Source organism: Brassica napus, chromosome A7, assembly GCF_020379485.1.
Source record: "Brassica napus cultivar Da-Ae chromosome A7, Da-Ae, whole genome shotgun sequence".
Taxonomy (NCBI): Eukaryota; Viridiplantae; Streptophyta; class Magnoliopsida; order Brassicales; family Brassicaceae; genus Brassica; species Brassica napus.
The window spans coordinates 19509500-19537106 of record NC_063440.1 but is presented as its reverse complement, the minus strand read 5'-3'; the positions used below and the strand labels follow the sequence as shown (position 1 = coordinate 19537106).

The 27607-nt window shown below is 34.2% G+C and overlaps 4 protein-coding genes and 1 long non-coding RNA gene across 7 annotated transcripts; 3 read left to right on the top strand and 2 right to left on the bottom strand.

Moving 5' to 3' along the window:
* Positions 1 to 117: 117 nt before the first annotated feature.
* LOC125576238 lies at positions 118 to 2709 on the bottom strand. Of its 3 annotated transcripts, none has more exons than XR_007314637.1 (4): positions 2182 to 2709; positions 969 to 2011; positions 766 to 847; positions 118 to 659 (listed from the first exon to the last, which is right to left on the bottom strand). It is a non-coding gene; the product is annotated as an uncharacterized LOC125576238 (long non-coding RNA). The 3 variants fall into 3 exon arrangements; XR_007314636.1 differs by having other exon boundaries at positions 118 to 607; positions 2182 to 2708; XR_007314638.1 differs by having other exon boundaries at positions 118 to 858.
* Positions 2710 to 4218: 1509 nt separating this feature from the next.
* On the top strand, positions 4219 to 5989 carry LOC106353446 (ethylene-responsive transcription factor RAP2-4-like). Its single transcript, XM_013793206.3, has one exon. The coding sequence runs from the start codon at positions 4701 to 4703 to the stop codon at positions 5658 to 5660; it is 960 nt and encodes a 319-aa protein (XP_013648660.2). The 5' UTR covers positions 4219 to 4700; the 3' UTR covers positions 5661 to 5989.
* Positions 5990 to 10921: 4932 nt separating this feature from the next.
* LOC106356923 lies at positions 10922 to 12509 on the top strand. The gene has a single exon (XM_013796638.3). It carries the CDS (start codon positions 11192 to 11194, stop codon positions 12245 to 12247), a length of 1056 nt encoding a protein of 351 aa, XP_013652092.2. The 5' UTR covers positions 10922 to 11191; the 3' UTR covers positions 12248 to 12509.
* A 764-nt stretch (positions 12510 to 13273) lies between these two features.
* LOC106356922 (inactive TPR repeat-containing thioredoxin TTL3-like) lies at positions 13274 to 16240 on the bottom strand. The gene is made up of 5 exons (XM_013796637.3): positions 15313 to 16240; positions 14385 to 14580; positions 14131 to 14306; positions 13698 to 14031; positions 13274 to 13603 (listed from the first exon to the last, which is right to left on the bottom strand). Exons 1-5 carry the CDS (start codon positions 15954 to 15956, stop codon positions 13415 to 13417), a joined length of 1539 nt encoding a protein of 512 aa, XP_013652091.2. The 5' UTR covers positions 15957 to 16240; the 3' UTR covers positions 13274 to 13414.
* Positions 16241 to 26247: 10007 nt separating this feature from the next.
* On the top strand, positions 26248 to 27403 carry BNAA07G20680D. The gene is made up of 2 exons (XM_013796636.3): positions 26248 to 26762; positions 26839 to 27403. The coding sequence occupies exons 1-2, from the start codon at positions 26523 to 26525 to the stop codon at positions 27262 to 27264; spliced, it is 666 nt and encodes a 221-aa protein (XP_013652090.2). The 5' UTR covers positions 26248 to 26522; the 3' UTR covers positions 27265 to 27403.
* Positions 27404 to 27607: the final 204 nt, after the last annotated feature.

Genomic DNA, 27607 nt, shown 5'->3' with positions numbered 1-27607 from the left:
GTTAGGCTACATTAATTATGAGTAAAATGTGAAATGAATTATACTGACAGAGGCAAATGTGCACTACTACCTAAGGATCTGCTGGCGAATTGAATATGTATTTGCCGGTTTATCACATATAAAATATTGTTTGCATATTCCATCAACATTAACACAACAACACAACTGTGAAACAAACATGACAGTAATGTTTTGATGTGTCAACTACATTTTATGAGTCGCACATAAATGTCCAAAGAATAATACATGCAGACTCACTTTGCTGTATTGTTCATAACTGAAACACAATTGAATCCGAAGGATTGTACAATATATAATAGCCCTGCCCGTTAAGGAATAGCTGCGGCAGCGACAGCAGCAAGAAAAAGTAACTTTAGTTGAGAGCAAAGTAGCATGGTGGAAACATAAATAATCGCTGGAAGTGATCGCAGGTGTTGTCCGTGACGTCTTTCATGGACGCTAATATTTTCAGTGAGAACCTCTGGTTGCAAAAAGTCTTCCACTTCGTTACCCAGTGGCAATAAATAGCTCAGTCAACGTCGTTTTGCTCTATCGCTACCGCTGACGCCGCAAATGGTAAAAGAACAGGGCTAATATTTCTATATACCTGTAAAGAAGCAGCCAGCCTTTACCAAATTTGACATCCACATCGTCATTCTCTTTTTTGAGATATTATTATCAGACCATCAAGTACACTTGAAGAGTTAGTTTTGGTACACAAATTTACTGGGACCATCAACCCCAAGTTTCTTTCAAGTCATCTACCTTTTTCATTAGTCCATAGGAAACCTTGTCTGATTCAACAACTTCATCACCTTGGTCAATATTTTTTAGCTGCTTTGTATGCCTGCATCGCAGCTTTTTCACCATCAACATCTTCTCTCGACCATTGTGTTATAAAATTCCATCTAAAGAAACATAAGAACAATAACTTGCAATCTAAGACACATTATACCAATTAAGAATACCTCTCTCTCTCATGAACGTTGACTTGATGCTGAATTTGGTCTGTCCGCAAGTCCCATATTACCAATAAAATATCATCATTCTCAATCCAAATATGTTATTCTCCTTCATATGCCTGGTGATATCTTCGATGATACTTTCATCTCCCTATACCCATTTCTCACAGCAATAATGATCAGATGCAATAAAATCCCAAACCTTGTGAGACTCTGTAGAAGGAAAGAAAACAAAGTCACTCTTACTTTAACCGGGTACCAATCATTAGCTGAAATTTAACATTGGCAATAGCTGTAACATTTCCCGAGGGAGTTTTTTGATATCGTGAGCCACTTGAAATATACTCCTCTTTGAAGAAGTAGGAAGCAAATCCATAAGAAAAATAATGTAGAAAATTATTCTCAGACAGAAAAATAAGTCAATATGATTGATAAAATGCACGTTCAAGTATAGAAACCCATTGAACATAACACAACATATACGAACCAAATCAAAGGTGGAATAATTCAATTTTGCAGTACGATAATTAGATCATCAAAGTGTGATCGTAGATTCAGGGACCTAGAAGATAAAAGTGGAAAAGTGCCGTTGAATCTTTCCTATCATTGGGACAAAGTGACACCAGTTTCACAGGAAAACACATCATTATATATATTAGCCATATATTCACAATCACTTAATCTTTGTAATTCTATTAATTCACTTGTAGTTAAACTAAGAAGATATTTATTTTTAAAAGGAAAGGTAGTGCAAAATTCAAGACTGGGGATTAAAACAAAGCAACATCAAATTAGAGGTGTATCTTTCGATGTTGAGTCTCTATGATTAGCTCACAGTGAATTTTTGAATCATGAGTATGAGACAAACTAAAACTCAATAGAGGGAGAGATAAAGATTACTTTCCAAGTAAATAACGTGAGTCCAGTGGACCCATCTCTTAGCCGAGTGGCAGCTCCTTGATGCCCTTAGCTTTCTCAAAAAGTATCCTCTTCCAATTCCACGCTTTAGATTGTAGTTATCTCCATCGTTTAATATTATTTCTCAGAGGCTACAATCACACTCACACCAACAATTAATCAGAGGGACTGAATCGTTACGACAGTGGAACTGAATCTTAACGAACATAAATCTAGCACATTAGGAAGTTGATTTCGTATTGTATGGGTAAGTGGAATTTGGTCGTAAATAAAAGTAAATATGAGGATGTCAATGTCATACCTGCTCATCGATCAGAGAGGCGCTCTACGATTAGGGGTTTCAGTTGCTCTTATTGCTGGAGAAGCCCACTCGATGGTTTCTCCATCGGACTTGCGCCCGAGCTCTCTCGTTAGCTGGAAAACCCTAGCGGCGCACAGAGCCGGCATCCTGATTCGCCGCCCTCTTCCGTCGACTTTCGTATGGCGGTCTTTCGTCGAAATTACAACTCCGGAAGTAGTTGTCGCCGCTGTCGCTGGGGATGAGGTCATGGGGTCTTCGGGAGGAGTAGATCTGGGAACGATTGATTAGGAGGAGGGTTACAGAGATGGAAGATAGAGTGGAAGAGTCGATTACAGAGAATCGAGAAGTTGAACATGAATTTGGAATTGTCAGGTTCGATGGCCGTGATAATTTTTTTTTGGAAACTATGGCAAAGCCCATTTTCTCTAAACAAAGCTGTTCTGATGTGGTCAAATAATTGTTTCTGATTGGTGGATTTAATTAAATGACGTGGCAGCCTCTCTATTGAGTATATTGTGCTTTTAGTATTGTGATTAGGGTGAGGATGAAGTAGGTGACCCATTAATAAGAATATCGCAACTGCTTTGGAGGCAGCTCTGTGCCGTCACTCACCATCTTATTCTTATCTCTTCTTTATCATCATTACCAATCAATTGTCTACTATATGTGCACCACTGCTATCTCATACTTACACAAAATGATTAAGAAAATATAATTCTAGGCTTTACAAAGTTCTTTTTGGGCTCTAAACTTTAAAAAAAATAGACGTTAAAAATAGAAAATGTGTTATTAAATTTCAAACTGATTACATATGATTACATATTCTCTCAGTTAAAAATATCAATATGGCCAGGCAAATAGAACAAGTTTACAAAATTAATACGATTAGTTTTGTATGGTAACGGCACCACAGAATATTTTTTTTGTTATTACTAGAATTTCACCGTAGTTATTTGGTATGTTACATCGGACCCATTAACTAACCAATGGTCTGCGAACCATGTAGTCCAAAGAAAAAAAAAACCATGAAGTGTGAACTCAAAACCAAAACGGTCAATAAAAGCAGGTGTGACTATTTACTCCACGTTTCACAAATGCTGCTACGACACGTGTATGGAACCAGAAAACATGGCAAGCTACTTCACTGTATATTACACGCGTCGTTCATCCATTTGCAGCATGTCATCTCTCGACGGCTCACATGTTACGCCAATTAGCACTATAAAAATTAACTACAGTTGTTTACTGTACATAACTGTAAAGTTTACGGCGTAAACAAAATTAATTAATTCAGTATGCAAAATTATAGTCCTTCGTTAAAGATTAATTTTGTATATTTATTCGTATTAGAATATAATAAATATTTATAATTCAGTTTATAATCTATTTTATAATATATTTACAATAAGTATTAATTAATAATATATTATCCCAAAAACTATCAATTAATAATATTTAATACATTTAAAGTTTGCAATTTATAATTTATAAAAGTGTCCCACTTATTAATATTAATTACTAAAATATATTAAATGTTTGAAAATTAAATTTGTAACTAAAAAATAAATTTATACAATTGTCTTAAAAAAGAAGAAGAAAGAAGTACTATTGAAAAACAATATAGAATGTCAAAATTTATGAACAGTAACTTTGATTGGAGAATTTATGGGACCCACTCATGTTTCTTTTCGTTAAAAAATATTTATATTTATTTATTTAAAATTAAATAATATATGTGTTATCAAAATATTGGGTATTTTTATTAAATAACACTTTATGATATTAAAAAAAATTGTATTCCTATATTTTAGAAAAGAAGACAATAAAACACATTTATTTTAAATTTTTCAAATAATTTTTTTTTATTGGAAATCATCTTACTCAAAATCAGTATTTTCCTATTTTCAATAAAAATTTAGGTCGACAAATTTTTTTTTTATTTTTCTTGAAAATGGGGAATATCGAAATAATAAAAGACACAAACTAATATGAATAAAAAACGGGAACACAGTGTGAGGAGACCACCCCCACTATATAAGGTGAGCCAAGCTGCTGAAGATAAAGCATCACCGGCGAGGCTGAGAGTAAAATTCACTACAAAAAAAACTGAGTGTCCTCCCCAAAAAAATCATTAGATCATTGCAATTATTTTTCTCATCTGTTTTTCACCGCTTCTTCGATCTCTTTTTGTTAATCATCTGTTTTTCAAAAAGAAAAATCGGTTTCTGGGTTTATACACGTTTGAATGGTTTTAATTGATTATTCATGCATACGAAAATCCAAGCTTATGAAACTGTTTTTTTTTTAATTGAAAGCCAGGTATTTTCAGAAAGAAATCATTTTTAAAAAAATTTCTTCTGAATTTATCTTTGTAGTTTCCATAGATTTAGTCGAGGGTAATTTTGTGTTCCCTCAGGATCATCAGGTTGCTTATTTCAAACCTTTTCGATCCATTTTTATTTTCTCGAATTCTTTTCGGATTCAATTTTTATTTTTCTTTCGGAATTTTAAAATCTACAATGGAAGCTGCTATGAATTTGAACAGTAGCAGAACGTTTCAACAACCAGATTCGTTTGGTGGTGGCGGTGAACTAATGGAAGCGCTTCTACCTTTTATCAAAAGCGTTTCCGACTCTCCTTCCGCGTCCGCGTCTGCGTTTATTAATCCCGCAGCGTCTGCGTTTCCTCTTCCCACCTTCCCCGGATACTACCCGGAACACTATCTGACCCAACCGTTTCCGTACGGGTCGGATCTTCAGCAAACCGGGTCATTAATCGGGCTGAACAACCTCTCCTCTACCCAAATCCACCAGATCCAATCTCAGATCCACCACAACCATCCTCTCCCTCCCACCAGATCCAACCTCAGCCCCAAGCCGTTGCTGATGAAGCAACCTGGAGTCGCCGGATCCTGCTTCGCCTACGGTGCTCCGCCGAAGCCGGCGAAGCTATACAGAGGCGTGAGGCAGCGTCACTGGGGAAAATGGGTGGCGGAGATCCGTTTGCCGAGGAACCGGACTCGTCTCTGGCTTGGGACGTTCGACACGGCGGAGGAAGCAGCGTTGGCCTACGATACGGCGGCGTTTAAGCTGCGCGGCGATTTCGCCCGGCTTAACTTCCCTAACCTGCGTCACGACGGATCTCGCATCGGAGGCGAGTTCGGCGAGTATAAACCTCTTCACTCCACGGTCGACGCCAAGCTCGAAGCTATTTGTAAGAGTATGGCGGAGACGGAGAAACAGGAGAAGACGACGAAGGCGTCGAAGAAACGCGCATCGACGGAGGCGGTCAAGGCGGAGGAGAATTCGAATTCGATCGGTGAGTCTCCACCGATGACGGAGTTCGTTGAGTCTGCCGGATCTTCGCCGTTGTCGGAGTTGACGTTCGCCGACGCAGAGGAGCAGCCGCAGTGGAACGAGACCTTCGCGTTGGAGAAGTATCCGTCGTACGAGATCGATTGGGATTCGATTTTGCCTTGATCAGTTCGTGTGTAATTTGGTGGAAGACTAGGGGTAAAATAGTAATTTGGGGGAAGATTAGGGGTATAATAGTAAATTTTGAAGCTGCCTCTGCAATGGAGTTTTTTGGAAATTGCAGAGAGGCTACTGGGGTAATTAAGATTATGATTAGTGGGTAAATTTCATATGTTAATATTATGTATTTGTGTTAATCTCTGTGTCGGTCCAGCTGCGGTTTTTTTGTCATGCTCGACCATGCCACAGAGTGTTTTTTTTTGTTTGGGTTTATGTAATTTCTAGTTTCATTTTCTTTATCTTAATGTGATATTTTAGTTTGTTTTGTAGTAAAATGAAATTGTGGCACCGATACTTACTTTATTGCAATTACATATTCTACAAGGCAGTAACATTAGTTTCAAAATTGTCGCACCGATTGGGTTTGTTGCTTGTGTGATTCAAAATGTTAATTGGGTCACCAATTAGGCATGGGCATTCGGGGTCCCAATCGGGTTTCGGTTTTATCCATTCGGGTTTCGGTTTTTCGGGTTTATCAAAATTAACCCCATTCGGGTTATATAAAAGTTCGGTTCGGGACCGGTTCGGGTTCTATCGGGTTCGGATCGGGGTTAGTAAATCTTCAAAGAACCGGTATAACCCATTGTACCTTCGGGTTCGGGTTCCAATCGGTTCTTCGATTTAAAAATACCTGATTTGTACCTATTTTGTAACTAAAACATAAATGAAATCAGTTCTTTGGATTTAAAATACATGATTTGTACATATTTTAATAGCCAAAACATAAGTAAAATCGATTCTAAAATAATAAAAAACATCAAACGTGATCATTCAAAATCAAGCAAAAGATAAACATAGTTAGTGATAGAAAGAAAACCATATAAATGAAATCATAAAACAAAAAATAAGTTCTCATGAAATGAGAAACATTATTCAATAAAAACAAAACCAAAATCTAAAAACTTTAGGCATCAACCGCCACATTCCACCATCAACATTCATGTAACAGATAATTATTTTAGAAGTTCAATAATATCTTAAAGTATTTTGGATACATATTAAGAATTAAGATCATATTTGGTAGAAGTTTTTTTGTGATTTTAAATGTTTCGGGTTCTATCGGATATCCATTTAGGTCCGGGTTCGGTTCGGATAATACCCATAACCCAAAATACCAAAAAACAGGATCCATTCGGTATTTATGTCGGATTCGGATCGGTTCGGATTCATTTTTATCGGATCCGATTCGGTTCGGATTTTCGGGTTCGGTTTATTTGCCCAGCCCTATCACCAATTACTATTTTTAGATATTTGATTGAAAACGAATAAGTCTTTCGTCCAAAGGTTATACTTATACCTAATAGTAATAAAAGAATCCTACCATTCTACGTATAATGACTAAATCAAATTCATGATATTATGTTTGCGTAACTCATAACCGGTGAGGATAAATCTAAATGTGGGTTTGATAATGACTAATAATTTTTTTGTCATAACCCACAAACATATCATATTAGTCGTGTTGGTACGGAAGTTCCCATGCAGATTGACATCCGAGAAAAATAATTTCATCTATAATAGCAAAAATCTTTGAAGAATTTATTACAATAAAGTGTGTGTTTTACATTTATAATAAAATCATAAACGGTTTTGTTCCGCTAATAAAGGTTTCTTCTGTGTTTGCAAATTGCTTACGTTCAAAATGGAATCTTTCTAATGCTGTAACGGTTTTACAAGGATCCACATAACGTATCTCGCTGTTGCATTTCTCTTTATGGGAATGTTCTCGAACGAGATCAATTTTGTAAGAAATCAATATTGTCAGTTATGTATTACTATTGTCCGTTTCAGACTTTCAGTTCGCTAATGGTGGAGCTTCGCGTGTTGGTAAATGTGGCCGGCCATGCCGCAATTGTCGTGCAGCATCTTCTATCATGTATCCACTTAGACTTGATACAAAGTTTGGATTTGCAATCAAAAGAATCAAGAAAACCAATAATTCGATTCAGTCACTATAGTGAAGTAGAAAAAGACAAAGTCGGCAGCAATACGATCGAATCTTCATCACACATTTTTAGAAAGTGGATACGGTTTGCATCGAATGTTATTATAATTTAGCCAACTATACAAAAACATATTTGCATGTAATCTAGTTTATATTTGTGTACAAACAGCTAGAATATAAAGTTCTTGATTATCATTTTGATCAAAACACAATCATCTCAAATCGTTTATGCTTGGCACGTCTATCAAACTTTATCGTTTTGTTCATGTTTTTATCTTCTAAAATTTTGTTCTCTCTTAGCATTTCAAACAATCTATTTTTTCACGCATTAAGGATATTAGAAGTAGTAGTAGTTTACAAGAGAGGTGAATTCTAAATTACGCAAAGGAAGCACAAAGCTAGAAAGTTTCAGAGGCAGACACACCAAAGGAGCCCACCAAAGATTATGTTCACACTCCATTTCTCTTCTTTCACATGCATTTTCAACTATGTTTCGTATAAAAGTAGTTGTATTAAAAACATTGCATTTAATTCTCTAACACCATTATTATCGCTGACGTGTGATGTTGAATAAAAACTAAATCTGAGTAGTGTATCTATGCAGGCCTGGTTGTATGGATCCACTTAGAATATAACTTAGAAAAACAATTCATTGAATTTCTTAACTTAGACCAGTACATTCAACTATTACAAATTGTACAGGAGCCGACATTAATCTTGAATCTAATAAAAGACCCTTAGAGGATAATTAACCCGGGATTCTTATGATAGAGTTCTTAGCGGAAGTTAAGAAACTGTTTTTTAACTTCCGATAAGAACCCCACTATAAGAACCCGGGTTAATCATGGTCTTAGGCTAAATAATAGAAACAGAACCAGCTATAAACATTTTTAAAATATAGATGATCTTGAGTATAAATTATAATAAATAGAAAGAGCACCAGTTTCTGCCACTCTATCCAACATAAATCTTATAACACTTGTATATTTCAGCTACTTGAACTGCTCTTTGTTCCCGATGATTGGGTTGTGAGACTCAGCCGAATAAAAATAAATCAAGGATTCCAGAAACTGTGGAAGCGCCTACGGGTTTACAAATGATAAACCAACATTTATTAGATTTAATGATTTTTACAATCTATTGTACGTTGCTTGGAGAAAAGAGAGAGAGAGAGAGAGAGATCAATCATACACCTCCTACTATAGCACAAACTTTGGTGAGAAAGTGCAAGAACCTTCCTACCGTCAATGATGATCTTCTGGTGGCTACCCTGCAGTGCAGATTTGTTGGTTTGTTTCCCTTCAAGAACCCACTTAGCTCTTACCTCAAAGCCCATTTGTAGTCCACCTTGTCCCTCCGACTCCAACCGTCGCCAAGCAAACAATTAATAACTACGAAAGACTACTTGATCCAAGTTTAAGCCCATTATGGCTCGTTACTTTGGAGAAAATAAAATTAAAGCAAATCTCTTTCAAGTTTAAAGTTATATTAGCTGTACTTGCAGTTCACTTTTCAATATTCTTATCGAAGTTCCCTGAACAATAAAGTATGTCAAGATTTGAACTGATATCATTACGATTTACGAACACATTCTTTAATACAGTAATCGTTTTTGTAGGCATTGGGTGGTATCATCACTATCATGATCCAACGGATTGTTATTTGATTAGGTCACTAGTGCAATTTCTAGACATTATTATATAAATCTGCGAAGGGCGATAGAGTGTAGATCGAAAGAGATTACGTTGTTAGTTTCGCTAAACCATAAGTTAATCCCCTATTATAAAACAAAAATGTGGTCCTAGCAGGCTAGCATACATTTAAATGAAAAATATATGTGCTACAAAGACTACTACTAGCACAGAATATATATCTCACATATAAATTTTTTGATTAGAGAGTGAACCAACAATAGCTTATAGGTGTGAATGATGCTTCAGTCCCCAACTTTGATTACATGTTAAAAGAGTTAAGCAATACAATTACTTTTCATATGAAACAGGCTTCCTTTTGTCACATTTATCATGAAGTTTGTCTCAGTTAAGAGCTTTTACGACCTAAATATATCTATTATGAAATATGTTTCAGTGTGATTTGAAAAAAAAAAGACTTCAGCTTGTGAAAGAGTAAAATGAACTGCTTAACTTTTTTTTCTAATGGGGCTGTTAGTGCCAAAGCCCTACCCACATGATCTCTCAACATTGTCGCTCTCAGGAGTACAACTAAATCAAACTCTATCTTCATCTACTTGATCTTTTAAGAAATTAATATAAAAACAATATTATCCTTTACATAATTTATTTATCAAAGGATTGCTCCTTAACGATTAAATAAAAGTGTTTTTCCCTAGTGCTAAAGGCCTACCTCTATGTTGATGCAACTTATCATGATAACAAATACCAAACTTTTCTTTGCATCCTTTCAATTATTTGATTGTTGGGGCCTGGTAGTTTCAATTTATTTGATATTTTGTCCAAGTGCATGTATATATCATTCCAGCAAATATAAACTGTACTACTTCAAAGGCATGAACGCAATTATAGCATCATTGGTAAGTTTAAGTTAACTAGAGTGAGAGCAGGGAATAGAGCATGCTTATTTACCCATTCCATGTGAATTCAACCAGTATTCAACTATAGTGGCAGCAACAAAGGGAATGTTGTTGCTATAGTTAGAAGGTAGTTAAACTGGGAGATGGTTTGATGAGTTTGTGGTTGAAGATGATAAGAACAAAGTGAAATGTGACCTTACAGCTTGTGAGTACCATTGGATAAAGAAACAAGCCTCGTGCCCTTCCAATCTTTTTCCTCTTTATACCATTGTCTTTCTTTTTTCTATTCATATAATAATATGATGATTTTATACTGTATTAACAAAAGTAAAGCCCACGAAACCTTTCCAACTTTAGTTTATCGGAGCATTCGACTATAATCAGTTAATCACCCTTGTCACATTCACATGCCAATCTTTATTTTCGACAAAATAATGATCACACTTGATACACTAAGTCCTTAAGTTCATCATATATTTACAAACCCTATCAATCTAACATTGGCATAAATCTCAAAGTGAAATGAAAAACAAATGAATGAAAAAGAAATGGTGACGACCATTGAATGCTGAAAGTGAATATTTCAGTTCAAGAAGTTTCTTGTACATGATGGAATAAAGTTGTAATGAACCCTCTTCACTCCTTTGAAGTCTTTGACCCCATCACATCTTCTTGCCATATTTATCAACCAGTTTCACAGCATTTATTATTTTCACAATCAACATTTATAAAAAAATAATATTGATATTGCACCACCTATTTTCAATTTCTATAAAATAGGGTTTCAAATGAAAACAATGTTTTCCCCTCAAAAGCAAAAGGCATGTAAGAGCTGTAAGCACAGGAATTTCAAAGCCTAGAAAGAAAAGTTTATAAAAAAGAACAAGAATTTTATAAAAAAACCAAACATAAAAAGCTGAAACCCTTCCCATTGTTGAGAGATCGATCAAAAAAACAAACCCCCCAAGAAAAACAAAAGCTATGATCAAAGGAAGAGATGGAAACAGAGGACCTTCTTCTTCTTCTGGTTACTCTGCAGATTTGCTGGTTTGTTTCCCTCCACGAACCCACTTAGCTCTTACTCCTAAGCCCATTTCCAGCCCATCTCGTCCCTCCGACTCCACCACCCGCCGTCCTCACCACCGTCGCCAGCACAGCAAACTCTCCGGCCGCGGAGGAGGAGGAGGACATGGGAGTCCTGTTTTGTGGGCTAAGCAAGCGAGTAGTAAGAACAGGGGCCGTGACGAGATAGACGAGCCCACTTCGCCTAAAGTCACCTGCGCCGGTCAGATCAAAGTCCGGCCGAGTAAATGCGGCGGGAGAGGAAAGAACTGGCGATCGGTGATGGAGGAGATCGAGAGGATACAGAGGAGTAAACCCCAGAGCAAGTTTTTTGGAGTGAAGAAAGATGTGATGGGGTTCTTGACTTGTCTGAGGAATATAAGATTCGATTTCAGGTGTTTTGGTGATTTCAGACATGCTGATGTCACTAGCGACGACGAAGATGATGACGATGGAGAAGAAGAAGAAGAAGAAGAGGATGGAGAGGAGGAGGATCCGAAGAATGCTTTCTCCAAATGGTTTATGGTGTTACAAGAGGAACAGAGTAACAAGGATAAGGACAACAACAGCAACAACAACAAGTGCGTTCTTGAAAACTCAGACGCAGAACCGGCGGTTCCGCCGCCGAACGCGCTTTTGCTGATGAGGTGTAGATCGGCTCCGGCGAAGAGTTGGCTAGAAGAGAGAATGCAAGCGAAAACAGAGCAAGAAAACAGAGAGAAACAACAAGAAGAGGAAACAGAGGAAGATAACAGAGAGAGACAACGAGAAGAGGAAACAGAGGATCAAGAGATGATGAGTATGAAGAACGATGAGAAGGATTTGAGAACACTAGTGGAGGAAGAGAAGATGGACTTAGTGTTGATGAGATACGATACTGATTATTACAAACTCTCTTCAGACATTGCTAAGGAAACTTGGGTTGTCGGAGGAAATCAAGATCCTCTGTCTCGGAGTCGAAGCTGGAGAAGCTAAATATTTTACCATATCTATCTTTACTCACCATTAATCATCGTATTAAGCTTTTTTACTATTATTGTTTTTGATTACCTATTAATTAATCTTGATACTGTTTTATGGTTTCTTGGGTTGCAAGGATTCCCATGTCTTGTATCTCAAATGGTTTGTTTTTTTCTTTTCTTTCTTTGTTTCGTGTATCACGAGTATTGTGATGTAACACAAATATGTACATGATTTTTACTTTTACAAAATATGCTTAGTAGATAATTTCTTTGTATTTTGTGTTTGATTATATATTTTTAAATCAATGAGGAGTTCAATAAATAGACCGTAGTGGTAATCATATTATATAATTCAAATGAAAAAGAGATATCAATTTGCGCTATCCATTTATAATGGATAATATCCACATTTTTCTTCTTGTAGAAGACCTAGTAAATGAATAATCACAAGAAACAAACCTACATATGATTCTTGTCAAATATCTATAATGAATGTCTATTTCATTCGATCTTTTTCGATGTTTTTGTTCATCTTGTGGTAAATTAGGATTAGTTTTATAATAAGATCTTAAGTAGTATTGAAAACAACTCTTATCATAACAATAATAATAATAATAATAATAATAATAATAATAATAATAATAATAATAATAATAATAATAATAATAATAATAATAATAATTCATATGTTATTCTAGTGAATTTTTTTGATTATCATAAATTACTCTCCTAAATTTATTCGATTATCTAGTGATTTATTTGATTACCCGAGTGAATTTATTTTGATTAGAGGGTTTGTCAATTTCTGATAAGATTATTACATATGGTTGGTTTAACACATCAAGCTAGAACACACAAATGTTATCGTTTAATTCAGTTGTGCCCACAAACCCGTAAGACTTCGAGGGAATTGACATGAGATGCTGTTTCTAATCTGCACCTTTTTTTTGAATGAAATTAATTTCTATTCTGTACTCAGGGTTCAAGTATCAAAACTATTATATTGAGTTTGCGAAAAAGAGAAATTATCGGATCATTTCCGTTATGTGATGAGGCTTTATTTTATTTCTTTTTATACAAAATTTTGATAGTAAACACACAACATCCCCCTTAAATAAGAAATCGATCAAATAAAATAACTTGACTTTTTATTTCATAAAACTATACAATTCAACTTACTCTAACCCAAAACTCCCATCTCATTCACAACAACTAAACCCGATCCGTATCCTTTAAACCGGACATTTCCACCAATCTGTTTCCTTAACCGGACATTTGCCACAGCCAAGGCTCTTCTCGTGTCCTCATCTACAGGTGTCTCCATCATCAAAAACTCATAATCTTGAATAGCTTGTTGCCATTTCCCCAACTGAGAGTAAACCAAATGAACATTTATTACAATCACAGTAATAGTTCGGCCGGTTTATACAAACCGGTTCTTCAGTTGACATTTAAACATGTACCTTGGCATAAGAATCCGCCCTGCGCCGTCTAGCCTTCCGGTACGATGGCTGGAGATTAAGAACTAATGTGCTATCTTCTACAGCTTTCTCGTACAGACCAATCTTGAAACTTGATGCGGCTCTGTTACATAGCAAGAGGGCATTGGTGGGATCCTGCTCGAGTCCTTCCGTGTAAACCACGCAAGCCGCTTCGAATTTGGACGCATTGAATAGTAAATTTCCGCTGAGTCTCGCCGCAGCAACCGCTCTAGCTTTTCTATCCACTGCGTTAACTTCTTCATTGCTCGGATCCAGTCGAGCCGCTTGCCTTGACGCCGTTACTGCATCTTCAAACCTGTCCATAAAAGAAAACAACCCGAGTCTCCTCACTTTTTAGAAGTAAATGAGAAATGAAAAAAAACGGCAAGGTGTATAATGTGCTAGTAGCACTGACCTTCCCGCTGCAATGTAGACCTGAGCTCCGACCATTAAGAGGTAAGAAGTGATGGGAAGACCAAACATCTTTATATAAATATCGATATCAAAGTGTTTTGTTCCTTTCTGGTACACATCATAGGCTTCTTCTTGTCGCTGAAGATGCAATAGTGCCTCGGTTTGGAGCGCATGGACCTTGAGATTGAGAATTTGTGGCTCCTTGTTAGTACATAAAAGTATTATCTATGATATGAACAAGAAAGAAAAGCTAACCCTAGGAGAAGAATCTGCTCCATATGATATTACAGAGCAAGTTTCTTTCAACAGAATATTCCAACCCTTTGATCTCCGAGCTTCATCACACCTCCTTAAGCATTTTATTACATCTTCAACTTGTTCTATATGTCTTGTCTCTGTGTATTTTCCAGCTTGGTTATAGTGACACAAAGCTTTTTCAGCCTCACCCAATCTGGTTTAAGAAAAAACTCATGGTATAGTTAATGAAAAATATTTATTAAGATTGTTTACATGTATTCAAAGGATGATGACCCCCAAAAATCACACCCATGCTAATAAAAAAAAATAAAAACTGTCATTGCAAAGTTATAAAAGTATCCAACATTACAAATGAATAAGAAGAGTATATGATAAAACTATGAAGAAAAATAAAACATATACAGAAAACAATTAAAAAGTGAATATTCAAAAGCTAAAACTATATATAAAATTTAAACCGGAAAAAGATGATACAATTAAATTTGTAGAAAAGTATTAATAAAACTAGACATATATAAATATTTTTAGACTAATTGATTGTAAAATATGGGGCCCCAAAATTAACCATACGAAGAGGGGGTTGAGGCAGAGGCAGTTGCCTCTTTTTTTAACACATAGGCACGGCTCTGAAGAAAACAATACAAATTTAACATGGTTCACCAAATTAGTTACGTACACATGCAAAGATAAATCCTATTATTAGAGATCATTTCAGAGTATGAATATCACACATCTAAAACTCTATCCTGACGGATTCGCGGGTTTAGATCCAATAAAAGTGACTAAGCAAAATATTGCGGTCTATATATATATATATATATATAGTAGAGACTCTATACCGTTTGGATCACACTAGATTCGAGGCATATCAATACGAACCTAAGTAAGGAATAAACAAAAGAGAACATAGCGGAGAAGACTCTACCTGAGTTGGAGCGAAGCGAGTCTCTGATGAGCTCTCTCGTAATTAGGGTTTAACCTTAAAGCTTCTTCGCAAGCATCGTAAGCTTCTAAAAGACGACCAAGACTGATCAAAGCTGCGGATTTGTTAGACCAATACGTCGGCGTTTTCGGGTCAGCTAAGATAGCTCTCTCGTAAAACACAAGAGCTTCTCCAAACCGCCCACGACAATACTCTTCGTTTCCCATTCTCTTCAGATCCTCCGGACAAATTCTGTAGTTTACCGTTTTGCCCTCGCACCGACTATTCGTCTGTGCCACGTCGGAAGAGTTAAGGGCGGGCTGTGGTTTCACGATGATGTTTCCCATCACGCCGTTAGGTGAAAACGTTTTGCTCTCTGGTCTTGGTGAAGCGGACGACACCGATTTTCTGGCCGAATCTGATGACTTTCTTGGTTTACTTTGTGAAGAAGAATCTGTTGATTTTCTTGAAAGGGTTTTAGGGTTTGTAACGGTGGTTGACTTGGGAGGCAAGTAATCTGTTGTCTTGCGATCTTTCTCTGGCAAAGAGGGTTTCCGCCTGCGAGGGCTCCAACTTTCGAAAATACAGCCAAGGAGACTCTCACAACCCAATCTTTGACTAGTAGAGATGTTTTTTGATTTCGCCATTTGGGGAACAAATGAACTTGAAATCTTTCAAGAAAGATAGAGCTGTGTTAAGATGGTTGAGTGAGAGAAGTTCTATGAGTTGAAGGTGAAAGCTGTTTAATGTATGTATATACTGTAAGTCTAACCAGAGAGTTACTGTTTCGCTCTTTACGAGAAACCAACTTTTTTTGTCTGCCTTTTGCTTTTGTGTTATAAAATCTAAAGGTTAGGTTATAGTTTGATTTAATGGGTCGATTCTGTAAGACATTCGTTATTGACATGATGATAGGAATACTATATTTGACTGACCCCATCTTTGAATGTTTAATGTCTTAATTGATAAAGATGAAAGTTGCAATAGATTGTTTGAATATCACAAAGGTATAAAATCAAATATCCAATCTTAAAAATATTTTAGAATGCTAACGTAAAGCGAGGAGTTGAGCCTGAACTGGCGAAAGCAAACTAAGCATGATACAAGAGTCTGCCTTTCGGTCCTTTTCTTTCAAGTGGGCCACTTTTTTTTCCCGAACGCAGTCCGAATATGAAGCGCATGGATACAAGTTATGACTTGGAATGAAAGACAATTCCTTTAGCTTTGATTTGGTTTGTTTCTTACGAATATTTTATATTATTATTTGATTGTTTTTTACAATTACGAATATCCATATTTTTTTATTCGAATCGAAATGGATAATGAATCAAATCAAAAAATTTGAATATTCCGCCTGGTCCTAGTTTGGAGCCTAGTGAAAATTAAAATAGCTTGACATTAGTTCTCAACATTTACGGTAATGATTATTAAGGACAATCGAACTTTTCAATATAGACGATTACCAATTTACCATATAGGGATATATAGAGCAGAAGACTCAAAACCTTTAGTTGGACAAATGGTTAAGTCACGAGTGCAATAACATATTTTATATACAAATGTCAACAATTCTGTTAGTAGTCGTTCGTGCCACATAATTATATATCTTTGTGATTTTCTGTTTCGATTAATCTGTCTCATAGTTGCAGTCGTTAGCTAGTATTAAGATCAACAAATTTTCGGGTGCATATTTTTTTAAGTTTCTTAATTAAGGATATAAAGTACGCGCGCTCAACTATTTGTAAATTAAAACATCACTGCAAGAGTTCAGTCAAACAGGGGCAGACCCCCACTATGGTCCAAGGGAGTCACTTGACACCCCTAAAATAGTTAAATAAATGAATTGCATAGAATATCCAATGGATTTTTGTAGCAGAAATAGTTACTTTGAACACTTTGACACCTCATAAACTCAGGTTTTAATCCTCATTAACACCATAATTTTGTTTTTTTGAAATTACATATATCCGACTCCGGTAAAATAAATCTCTGGATCCGCCATTACAGTCAAATAACTACTGATTTTTACTAGCTAAAAAAACAATATGTAGCTACAATACAGAAGGTGGCGGATGGCTACATATAGGACTCGTGGCGTCAGTGTTGACGCTATCTCCGATCCGTCGCCATACCGTAGCTCGCTCGCAACGGATTTGCAAGAAACTGGTCATAGCTAACAGCTAAGGCATGGCTAGAGAATGTTCCGTTGCTCACTAGCAACAGTCTTGGCAAAAGATATTGCGTTGCTATTACAGAGTTTAACTAGGACCTTTCTTTAGCAAAGACGCAGTGAATGTAGGTATTGTTTTGTATCTAAAATGCTGGATTCAAATTAGCAACAAAAACGTTTTAGTAGCAAAAGAATGATTTGTTTAGCACATTTAGCAATAGATCCATTGTTGCCTTAGAGAGATTTTTTTTTTTTTTACCACAAGTGATTTATTTTGTTTTGACTACTAATCTATACAAACTTTTTTCAGACTATAAGATTACATAAATTGTTTTTATAATATTAAAGTATTATAATAAAAAAACTGAAATTCCCAAATATAACAGAAATGTAGATCTGAAACTTCTAGTATCCAAACAAAAAGCTAGATCTATAACCATGAATATATCGTATATATTTATAACCATGTTATATTATGACAATTTAATAAATATTTAGTATCACTAAATTTTGGCATAAACATTTAAAATTCATAATCTACTATTTTTGCTATTTGTTTCCAAAATCGATATTCCTGGCAACAATTTATCTTTTGCCAATACGTAGCTATTTAGCTACAAAATATCTACAAAATTCATATCTTGTTAGCTACATTTTAGCTGCAAAAACAAAAATATGGGTTTCGTCGCCATCTCTTGCCATTTTTGTAGCTAATAAATTTAGCTACGAAAATTTATTCATCAGTCCGTAACTATTTCAAAGATTTCTTATAATGCATGTTCAGTCTGTTTCTAAAAGATAAATGTTTATGTGTATTTACACATATTAGAAAACATAATAAATTTTGATGATAAATGTATAAGTTTCTATATTTACCTAATTTTCATAATTATAAATATATATATATATATATATATTTAAAATTAATTTTTTTAAAAAAATTACAAACTAATAAAATTACATAACTTCGAACATGCATTTTTGAAAAAAAAGTGTTATTTTGAAATATTTATCTTGTAAGAAAAAAAAGTGTATATAATTAATGTTCTGTAAAATAGTATACTATTAAGTTTCATTTTTTTATACTAGTAAGTTAAATTTTACAAAAAATTCAAACTGCATATATAATATATTAATGTTATAGCAATGAATTTGTGGTGTGGTATGGTATGACGTAAGATTTTTCTCTTTCTACCAAAATAATGAAAAGTTAAAAACCAAAGGATCAATGTTTAATGGTGCTTTACAAAAAGTAATTAATGGAATAATTAAGTTTATCCTTCCTAACGCCAAAGCTTTCGCAATAATATAGTGGGTGCCTGATTTAAGACACGATAACACCTAATTAACTGTTTGTTCTATTATATTGTATTACTGTACTATTTAGCCTCATTTTTTGTTTGTTTTACTAATAACTCAGGGTGATTGGCGAACAAAATTTGCTGAAAATCCGCTAGAACATTTAAATATAATAAATGTGAGCTTTTTTTTTAATGACTTGTACGTGGTTAAGTTAGAAGTGCAAATTAATTTTCTATCAGCTGATATAAAAGTATTATACAACAACAGTTTTAATAAATTTTATTGTGTTTCTACACAATGTGTTGAAGAACAGAGTATATTGTGCCGTTGTGTACGTTCGTGTGAGTCGGTGTCGGAGACCTTATATCTTGTAGGCAGCTTTCTTTGTTTGTTGTACTTGTATTATGTTTAAATTTGGCATTTTTTTTGTCAACATTTAAGTTGGTTTAAATGCTGTTTCTTCGTTTATGTCCTCCCACCAACACGTATACTTCCAACATATTTTCTTTAGATTTGGCTAAAATTCATAAGCTAAGAGAGGTAAAGCAGATCGTTCAAAAAAGAGAGCTAAAGCAGATATTGAGGCTTGTACATACATATTTAAATATCAGTGATATGTGCTTTCAAAAATTAGTTGATGTATGTTGTCGGCAAATTAATATGTTAAACATACTTTTGTTTGTTTGTTCTTTTAAAAGCATCTCCATCCAAAAATTCTAAGAGAGATAATCTCAAAAATATATTGATAAAGAAATGAATAGTAGTAATCAAAGAGATTTAGATCAAGTTTTCATTGTATATACAAATATATATATAATAACTGATGTTATTTTGTTTTGTGTTACTTAATAAAATACCACTAAAATAATACTTTTTGTTTTAGATATTCAATTTGAGGTTCTAACTTCTAACCACTGAGTTGCTCAAATAGATGCTCCACATAAGTAAATTAGGTCTTCTTGTCTTTTCTAATGCATGAATGCATGGAATGGATGTGTTTTTGCCTGCCGACAACTCAGAAAACTCGTGCTACATAAGGAGAAAGCTACTTAAAGAAAGAACAAGAAGAAGAAGACAAGCTTTCAAAAAAAAAAACAAGAAGAAGATAAATCTATAAACAAATAATAAACCCAAAACAAACCACGTAAATAGATTCTCTTAAATCTCTCTCTTTTCAAAACATTTCAACATACATACTAAAAAACTATTCAATTACTGTGGGCTTATAATCTGATAAAATCGATATACTCGATTTCCAAGATATCTTTCCTTTATATTATTACTATATCTCTATGTGGTGGTATATATATTCTTACGCCTTGTCTAAACTTTGATTTAAAATTCGGTTGTGAATTTGTAATACATGATTACTAGTTTCACAAATAACTAAAAGGTAGTCAAATTTCTAGTACCACATGCTAAACTTTAAATACATGACAATACTATGCATACAATCATATTTTGTGACATTTTTTTGGAGAATTATAGATGCGTTGAGTTATATGATTCTGTCAATTGTTTTTTTTCCAAAGAATACATTACTGAACTTAATTAGATAAGTTTTTTTAAATTAATTAGATAAGTTAATAGCTGATTGAGTAACGATATGCACTATCAAATTGGTATGCATGGAGAAATCTAATATACATGTCCCTTGCTTGTATACAAAGCATGCATGTCATACTTTTTCCCTCACCCAAATATATTGTAGATTGAATATTGTAGTATCGCTAAAGCCAAAAACAAAATGATCGAAAGATACCCAAAGGAAAATATATAATAAAGTGCTATATATAGTAAGTAAAGTCATTTGATAAACCTCTACTGTACTCAAAGTGCGTAAATGCTTTTATATGCAAACCCCATGATGATCGTAAGTCGTAACACGTTTGATAAGGAATACATCTAGGATTTCTTATTCAGATTATAACTATCATAGTGTCTGAGAAAGGCATGTTGAAATAAAATAAAATAGGTGATATGATGATTGCGGTGATATAGCGTGTATATTTAATATATTTAAAATTCTTGAAGGCATCATGCTTGTATATAATTTTCGTTGTATAATTTACATGTATATGGAGAAAGGGAATCAAACTCGTGAACGCTAGATGTTGATTCACATATAAAAAATGAACAAATGTTTGCTTTACTAGTCTTGTATCTCCAGATCTTAGTCCATGCTAGCTTAATCTTTTTTTTATTCAACCGCTAGCTTAATCTTTTTTTTTGTTAATACAGATATAAGTGTGTACCAAACCACTTCTAAGACACAGAGCTAGCCAATCAATTCAAAGCTCTGGATCTAAGTGATAATAAGTTCTTTGGCTCACTAGAAGTACGGGGTAAGTAACAGTACGGTTTGTTTAGTTATGGTTTCTGCATCTTTTCTGTGAAGGATAAAGAGGCAGTGCTGGACGTTGATAGAAAAGATGAGATTCACGTGGAAAGGCATAGAGTATCACTCAAACAAAAAGAAATAAACACTTTATTCTCGTACAAAGAAAGACATAGAGTACCGTGTGGATGAGAACTGGTAGATGGGCTTTAGTGGTAAGATTGTCTGCGTCCAGGTGGACTGGATCCTGTGGATGGTATTCGGGTGACCACTTGTGATAGTTACAAAACCTGAATAACTAAGTAGTACTTAAAACAACTTACACAGACTGAACTTGAAACACCTTACAACTCAAAGCTTGGATCTACTAACAACTTCAACTTAAGTAGATACTTAATTTGGAATCTGAAACTTAAAACAACTAGACCTTGAAACACTAACAACATGAACTTTGAACTTGAAGAAACTTACAACTTAGATACGCCTATCTAGGCAACACACGGGGTAGATACATCTTCCTCCTCTTTCTACTTGGATGAGGAAGGTCCTGCGCCATCATCTTTGGCGTTAACCTCGTTGTCATGTTTTTCGAGCTCAAGCTTGTACATCTCCCATAGTGGCTGATTCTCAACCTCTTTCAAGTGTTTGATTCTGCTACAAAGATACTCCCTAGCCTGAGTAGCACCAATCTCCGTTTTTTTTACCGCCGTCAAGTTCTCTGAGGATTCTCTTCACCTCCTGTAGCTTAGTCTCCTCTTTACGTGTTCTCTTCTCCTTGTTCTTCAATTGGACGATAAATTTAACTATCATCTCAAACCTAGTTGGCGGTTTGATAACATACATCTCATGCAGCTACGTGTCGACCATGTTGGGCTTAACAGAGTGTTCACCAGTCATTTCTCCTCCTCGAACCTCAACTTTCAGAATTTTCTTGTTGCAGAAGACGTTGAAGACTTTTTCATAACCCTCAACTTCGATAGAACCATCTTCAAGCAAACGGGGAGGATCGAAGTTCGTGAGTACCAATGGAGCGAGCTTTATAGCAGTGTCATAACCCATAACTTTCCAAAATTTAGAAAGCTCAAAGACTTTGGCTTCTTCAAGAGGAAGACGTGCAACATGAGAGTGAGTAGTATCCACGATGTAATGGACAGCCTTGGTAGCAAGCTCCTTAAGATACTTTGACATTTTCTCTGTGTTTTTTTCTTTCTTCTTCTTTGAAAATCGGTGTGGAGATGGTGAAGAAGAATGCTTGTATGTTGTATTTATTTAACATCTCTACACTATTATTTTTGGTTACGATTGCTCAGTTTAGAGAGCTTTTCCCTATTAGTGCTTGAAAACAGACTATGGAGCAGATGAACAGAGTTTTCCATAACTTTCTGTTTTAGGGTTTAAAAATGTGACTTTTGGCCCATGTATTCAAACGTTATAATCAATAAATTTTTGGTAATCTCCTATTGAAAACACAACTCAAAAAAGGACAAACAATTATTATTTTAAACTCAAAATCACCGGTTTTCTTGATTATCTACGTGCTTCAAAGGATGCACGCGAGATCGGACGGTGTAAGAGAGAAGATACAGAAGTCTGTTGTTGCGTATGGCAGAAACTCTAAATTGCTTTTTGACACAAGTGGTGGATGAGGAGAGGTCAGTTTCATAGTTAACGTATATATGAAAATTAATGATTATGAATAACAAATATTTGATAATAATTTTTGTATCTTAGTTCTTTTTTATTTAATTTTATATTATTAAAAATATTAAATAATTACATTAACCATATAATAAACAAAATTAATTTTTTTTCTTATATGTTATATTTTAAATTTTTTAAACGACTATAAATTACTAAAAATATTAAATATCTCACATGAAAATTTTGTGATCAATGGTTTAACTTTTCTTTTGGTAATAACAAGATACAAATGATCATAAATTGTATGAATATGAAGTCTCATTTACTAGAAATTCATATTATATATTAATATAGTTTAAAATTAAACTATATAACATAAAAAAATACTTAAATATGATAATTTTAAAATTTGTATTGGAAAAATATTGAAACCTTAATATTTTAATTTTGAAATTTGCATTCGAAAAAATCGAACATTAGAAATTTTATGTTTATCACATGAATATGAATTCTCATAATAAATATTTATATTAAAATATACTATATATCTATGTTCATGTCATTTAAATTTAGTTATATACTATATAAAATAAACAAAATGATTGTTTTGATTTATTTACTAAAAAAATATCCTATAAACAAGATGTATTATGTTGATTTATGTGTTTACTCTAGTTTTATTATATACATAATACGTAAATGAATACAAATAAATAATAATAGATAAAAATTATTTTTATATATAACATTTTTGCTGCGCAATTGCGCGGGTCTTACTATACGGTAAAACACCAAACGATGTTTGATCAGGTGTGTATGATTAACCTTTTTTGGATTTGCAACAAAAAAAAAGACATCAACCAAATAAACCAATGATAAGAATACGCACAAATAGTCACAAATAGTCTAAATGATTATTTATAGCATATCTATGTTTTCCGGCAGACTATTGAAACATTAGTATATTTCTATTGCATTTAAAATTTATTTGACATATTTAATGTGTGATGCATTTATTTGACATTATCAGCACATCTTCTCAAACCTAATTCTTGGGCAAATCAACTGTAATCAATAAGAACATATATCATATTTAATTTTCATCGTCAGATGCAATTTGTATTCAAAAATATAATTTACTTGTATTAACTTCACACTATAAGTTTTCATAGTAGTATACTATTTATTATATGTTGTTGACTATCTTTCATTAATGTTATACAGAAGGCGGTCGTATAACATGATAAAACTGTAAGAGTCGAGACGACTTAATTAGCACGAAAGGATCAAAACTTAAAAAGTTTTGAGTAGAGGTATTTGATCACTGCGCACGTAAAAATATTGTGTCATTTGCATGCAACCATCTGCACAAACATTTTTTTTTATCTTAACAAACATATAATCTTATTCGTTACACTGCGTCCTTCCCTCTCATTATAAAATTTTGTTTGATTTTTGTACACAAATTGAGTAAATCGTTTTTTTTTTGTGTGTAAATTGTCTAAATTTGTATATATATGTCTAGGCTATTAATCAGAATAAAGAAAGAAAATTTTGTTTTTTGTTAAGCTTGCTTGGAAATATATAAGGCATTATATCTGCATATGTGAAAAAAGAAGCTAAAACGACATTTTTGTGGAAACAAAAAACATACAATACGTATGAAAATCTTGTAAAATGATATGTTTTTTTTTTCTGCTAAAGGTGGAATTGATAGTTGTAAAATTTATGGGCTCACGCATTCTTACGTATTCTTAGTTCAGATGGTTCGATACTGTATGATTAAATTTATGTTATATTGACAAGTAGATATATATCCTTAAATACATATACTTTAATTTTGCATTTATAATCGCTTCAAAATTATTTAATGAGAGCGGGTAGACAAGTACTGAATATTTAATTCTACCACCAGAAAATAACAACTAATTTATGTCGGAATATAATTATATTAACTGATGGACTTAGAATTATGGTTCCATCTAACTATATAGTTTAATCGTACGTGTTATTGACATTTCGTGTAGTTTTCAAACACATTTTTCGTTATTTTATATGCTTCAGTTTATGAAGTTAAAGTTTATAGTACGAAATAAACTGTGAAGGGAAGAAACATAAATCTTAACTGTGGTTGCATGCATGGAGGAGGGGATATGTTGGGAGCTTTAAAGGCTTTGTTCTCACATCCTTTATTAATTAGTTTATAGTACGTTGTTATTTTTTTCATTTGTGTTGAAGTATTTATATTTGTGTCATTTAGGTTATATTTATGCATGAGTTTAAACTTCAAAGGCTAATGACCGATATTTTCAAACATAAATTAATGTGTTACATACGAATGCCAATTATTATTTTATTGGAGTTCTATATTTGCAATACTATATAATATGATGTCTACTAAACACACTAAACGTTTTGTTTGTTCTAAAAGTAAGCAAGATGAATATAATTCACAAACATAAACACAATCAATCAATGAAACCCTAGCCAAAAGAATATACGTATATGGTTTTAAACGATTTGGTTTCTAATTTAACACATGATCTCCTTTAGAAAAATAACAAGTTAAATATACAAATGAAGTTATCTTTAATTCATTTTCATATGATCGAGGTGGAGCTACATATATCGAATATAACTTATTGTTTTGATCATCATGCATATTCTGAAAACACCCCTACATGGATCCTTCTCTCGGTTCCATGGATTTGTTCTTCGTCATCACCAGACCGAGTGTCTAGATCGATTCAGATCATTAAGATGGGAGAAAACAGAAGTTCGGAATTTATTAGGAAGCTAGCCAAAAGAGCCGGAAATATAAACGAGAAAGCTAGGCTCATGACATGACATGGGATAGGAGGCCGTTGCAAGCTTTTAATTGATTTTGACTTTTTTTTTAATTTGTTGTACTACTATTAATTAACGAATTAACATATCTAAAGAAAACAATAATAAAGTTGTGCGAGGGAAGTTAGTTAGTAATGTGTGTTATATATCCAAAAGTGGGAGTAGGAGTTAATGTGAGTATTAAAGTTGCATCGGCATTCATCAACCTTCCCTTCTCCCATCTTTAATTCTCTTTATTGTCTCTCCATTTATTGATCTCAACTCTTCTTCCTTCATATACTCCGTTCCTATCATCAATTCATCATCATAATTCATACGTGATGCATACATACATACACACATGATCTATCCACCCATATGACTTCACCACCAATCTGTTTTTTGGTTCTATTTAAGAACATAAGCCATTTAATGATGACGAATGAAGTGATGACGATATGATAATGATGATGGTGGTAGAGGAGAAAGGCCAAAACAGACAGAGAAATTGGTTAGAACTTCACATCTAAGCCTTTAAATGAGACTGTTTGGAGTTATTGAACACACCCAACTTGAAAACTCACACATCATGCTTCACATTACTTCCCCTCTTCTTCTTTTTTTTCTTTTTAATTCCCCCAGAAATAAAAATATCCAATTTAAAAATGCAATAGTAACTAAATATTTTAAACTATATATCAAATTTATCAACCATTTTAAAATTCTTATATTGGTATTTAATTCCATTACTTCATATGAACCGGTGGAGACATTAACTCCCCTGAAGATGTTCCTACATGCATATAAATAGAGACGATCTTCGTATACTTTTAAAATCTATCTGCTCATTTCCTTCTAGGATCAGAGAGAGATAGAGAGAGTTTAAACTTACCTTACAAGCATAAATTACTCGGTGAAACAAAGACTGATAGGATAATGGTTTCTCGACAAGAAGGAACCCTCTACACCAGAAAGAGGGATTTCACAATCTATGGGGAAGAGTTTCATAATTCATTCAAGAAGAGCAAACAAGAAGATCCATCACAGGGCAAACTTCAGAGCACTATGTTCAATGAACGACCAAAATCAGAGAGTATGAGATCAATTACCTTTGATTTTGAACTTCATCTCCACACTCCTCTACCTTCAAATTGCCAAAAATCTATAGAGGCTAAGGTTTGTATCAAATTCTTTGTATTTGATATCTATGTGTTATGGTATGCATCTAAAACATGCATGCTTATATTTTCAGGGATATTCGAGAGCATCTGAGGATCATAGTTCATACCCCAAAGATCCCGTGATTGTTGGACGACCCAAGATGAGCCTAGACCTAGAGCTGAACCTTTCACCTTCAACAATCACAACGAAGATAGATGAATCCACAAATCACAATAAGACCGTGTCATCATCAGAGGGTAAGAACTTGACAAGTCAGAGTAAGAAGACAACAATTGGGACCGGGTTAAACCGATCACTGTCTTGGCTTGCTTTTGAAGGTGGTGACGGTGATCAGAAGGAGCAAGAGATGGTAACAAAAGTGTGCATGAAATGCCACATGCTGGTTATGCTGTGTACATCAAGTCCTGTTTGTCCCAACTGCAAGTTCATGCACCCGCATGATCACAGCTCTACAAAACTGTTTAAACCATCTAATTTGCTGAGGCTCATGTGCTAGGCTCTTCAGGGGTTACTGTCTTACTGTATCTATAATATTTGTACGGGAATAATATGAGGCAGTCTAGACAAGGACAAAGTTATGTATATACGCTACAAGTACCAAAAAAACTTAATTTTATGATTTCTATTGAAGGACATTCCATCTCTTTGTTCATGGTTTAGATCTCTTAACCAGTTAGTATTTGCATTGAATTGTACTTGAGATAACATATACATGTCTATTAGAATGGCAAACTAAACATTTATGGATACTGACTATAGCTATGTTCAAGGTATGTTATGCCAGAGCCCAGAGAGTGGAGTCACTATGGCTAATATCACCGGAGGATGAAGAAAGGCTT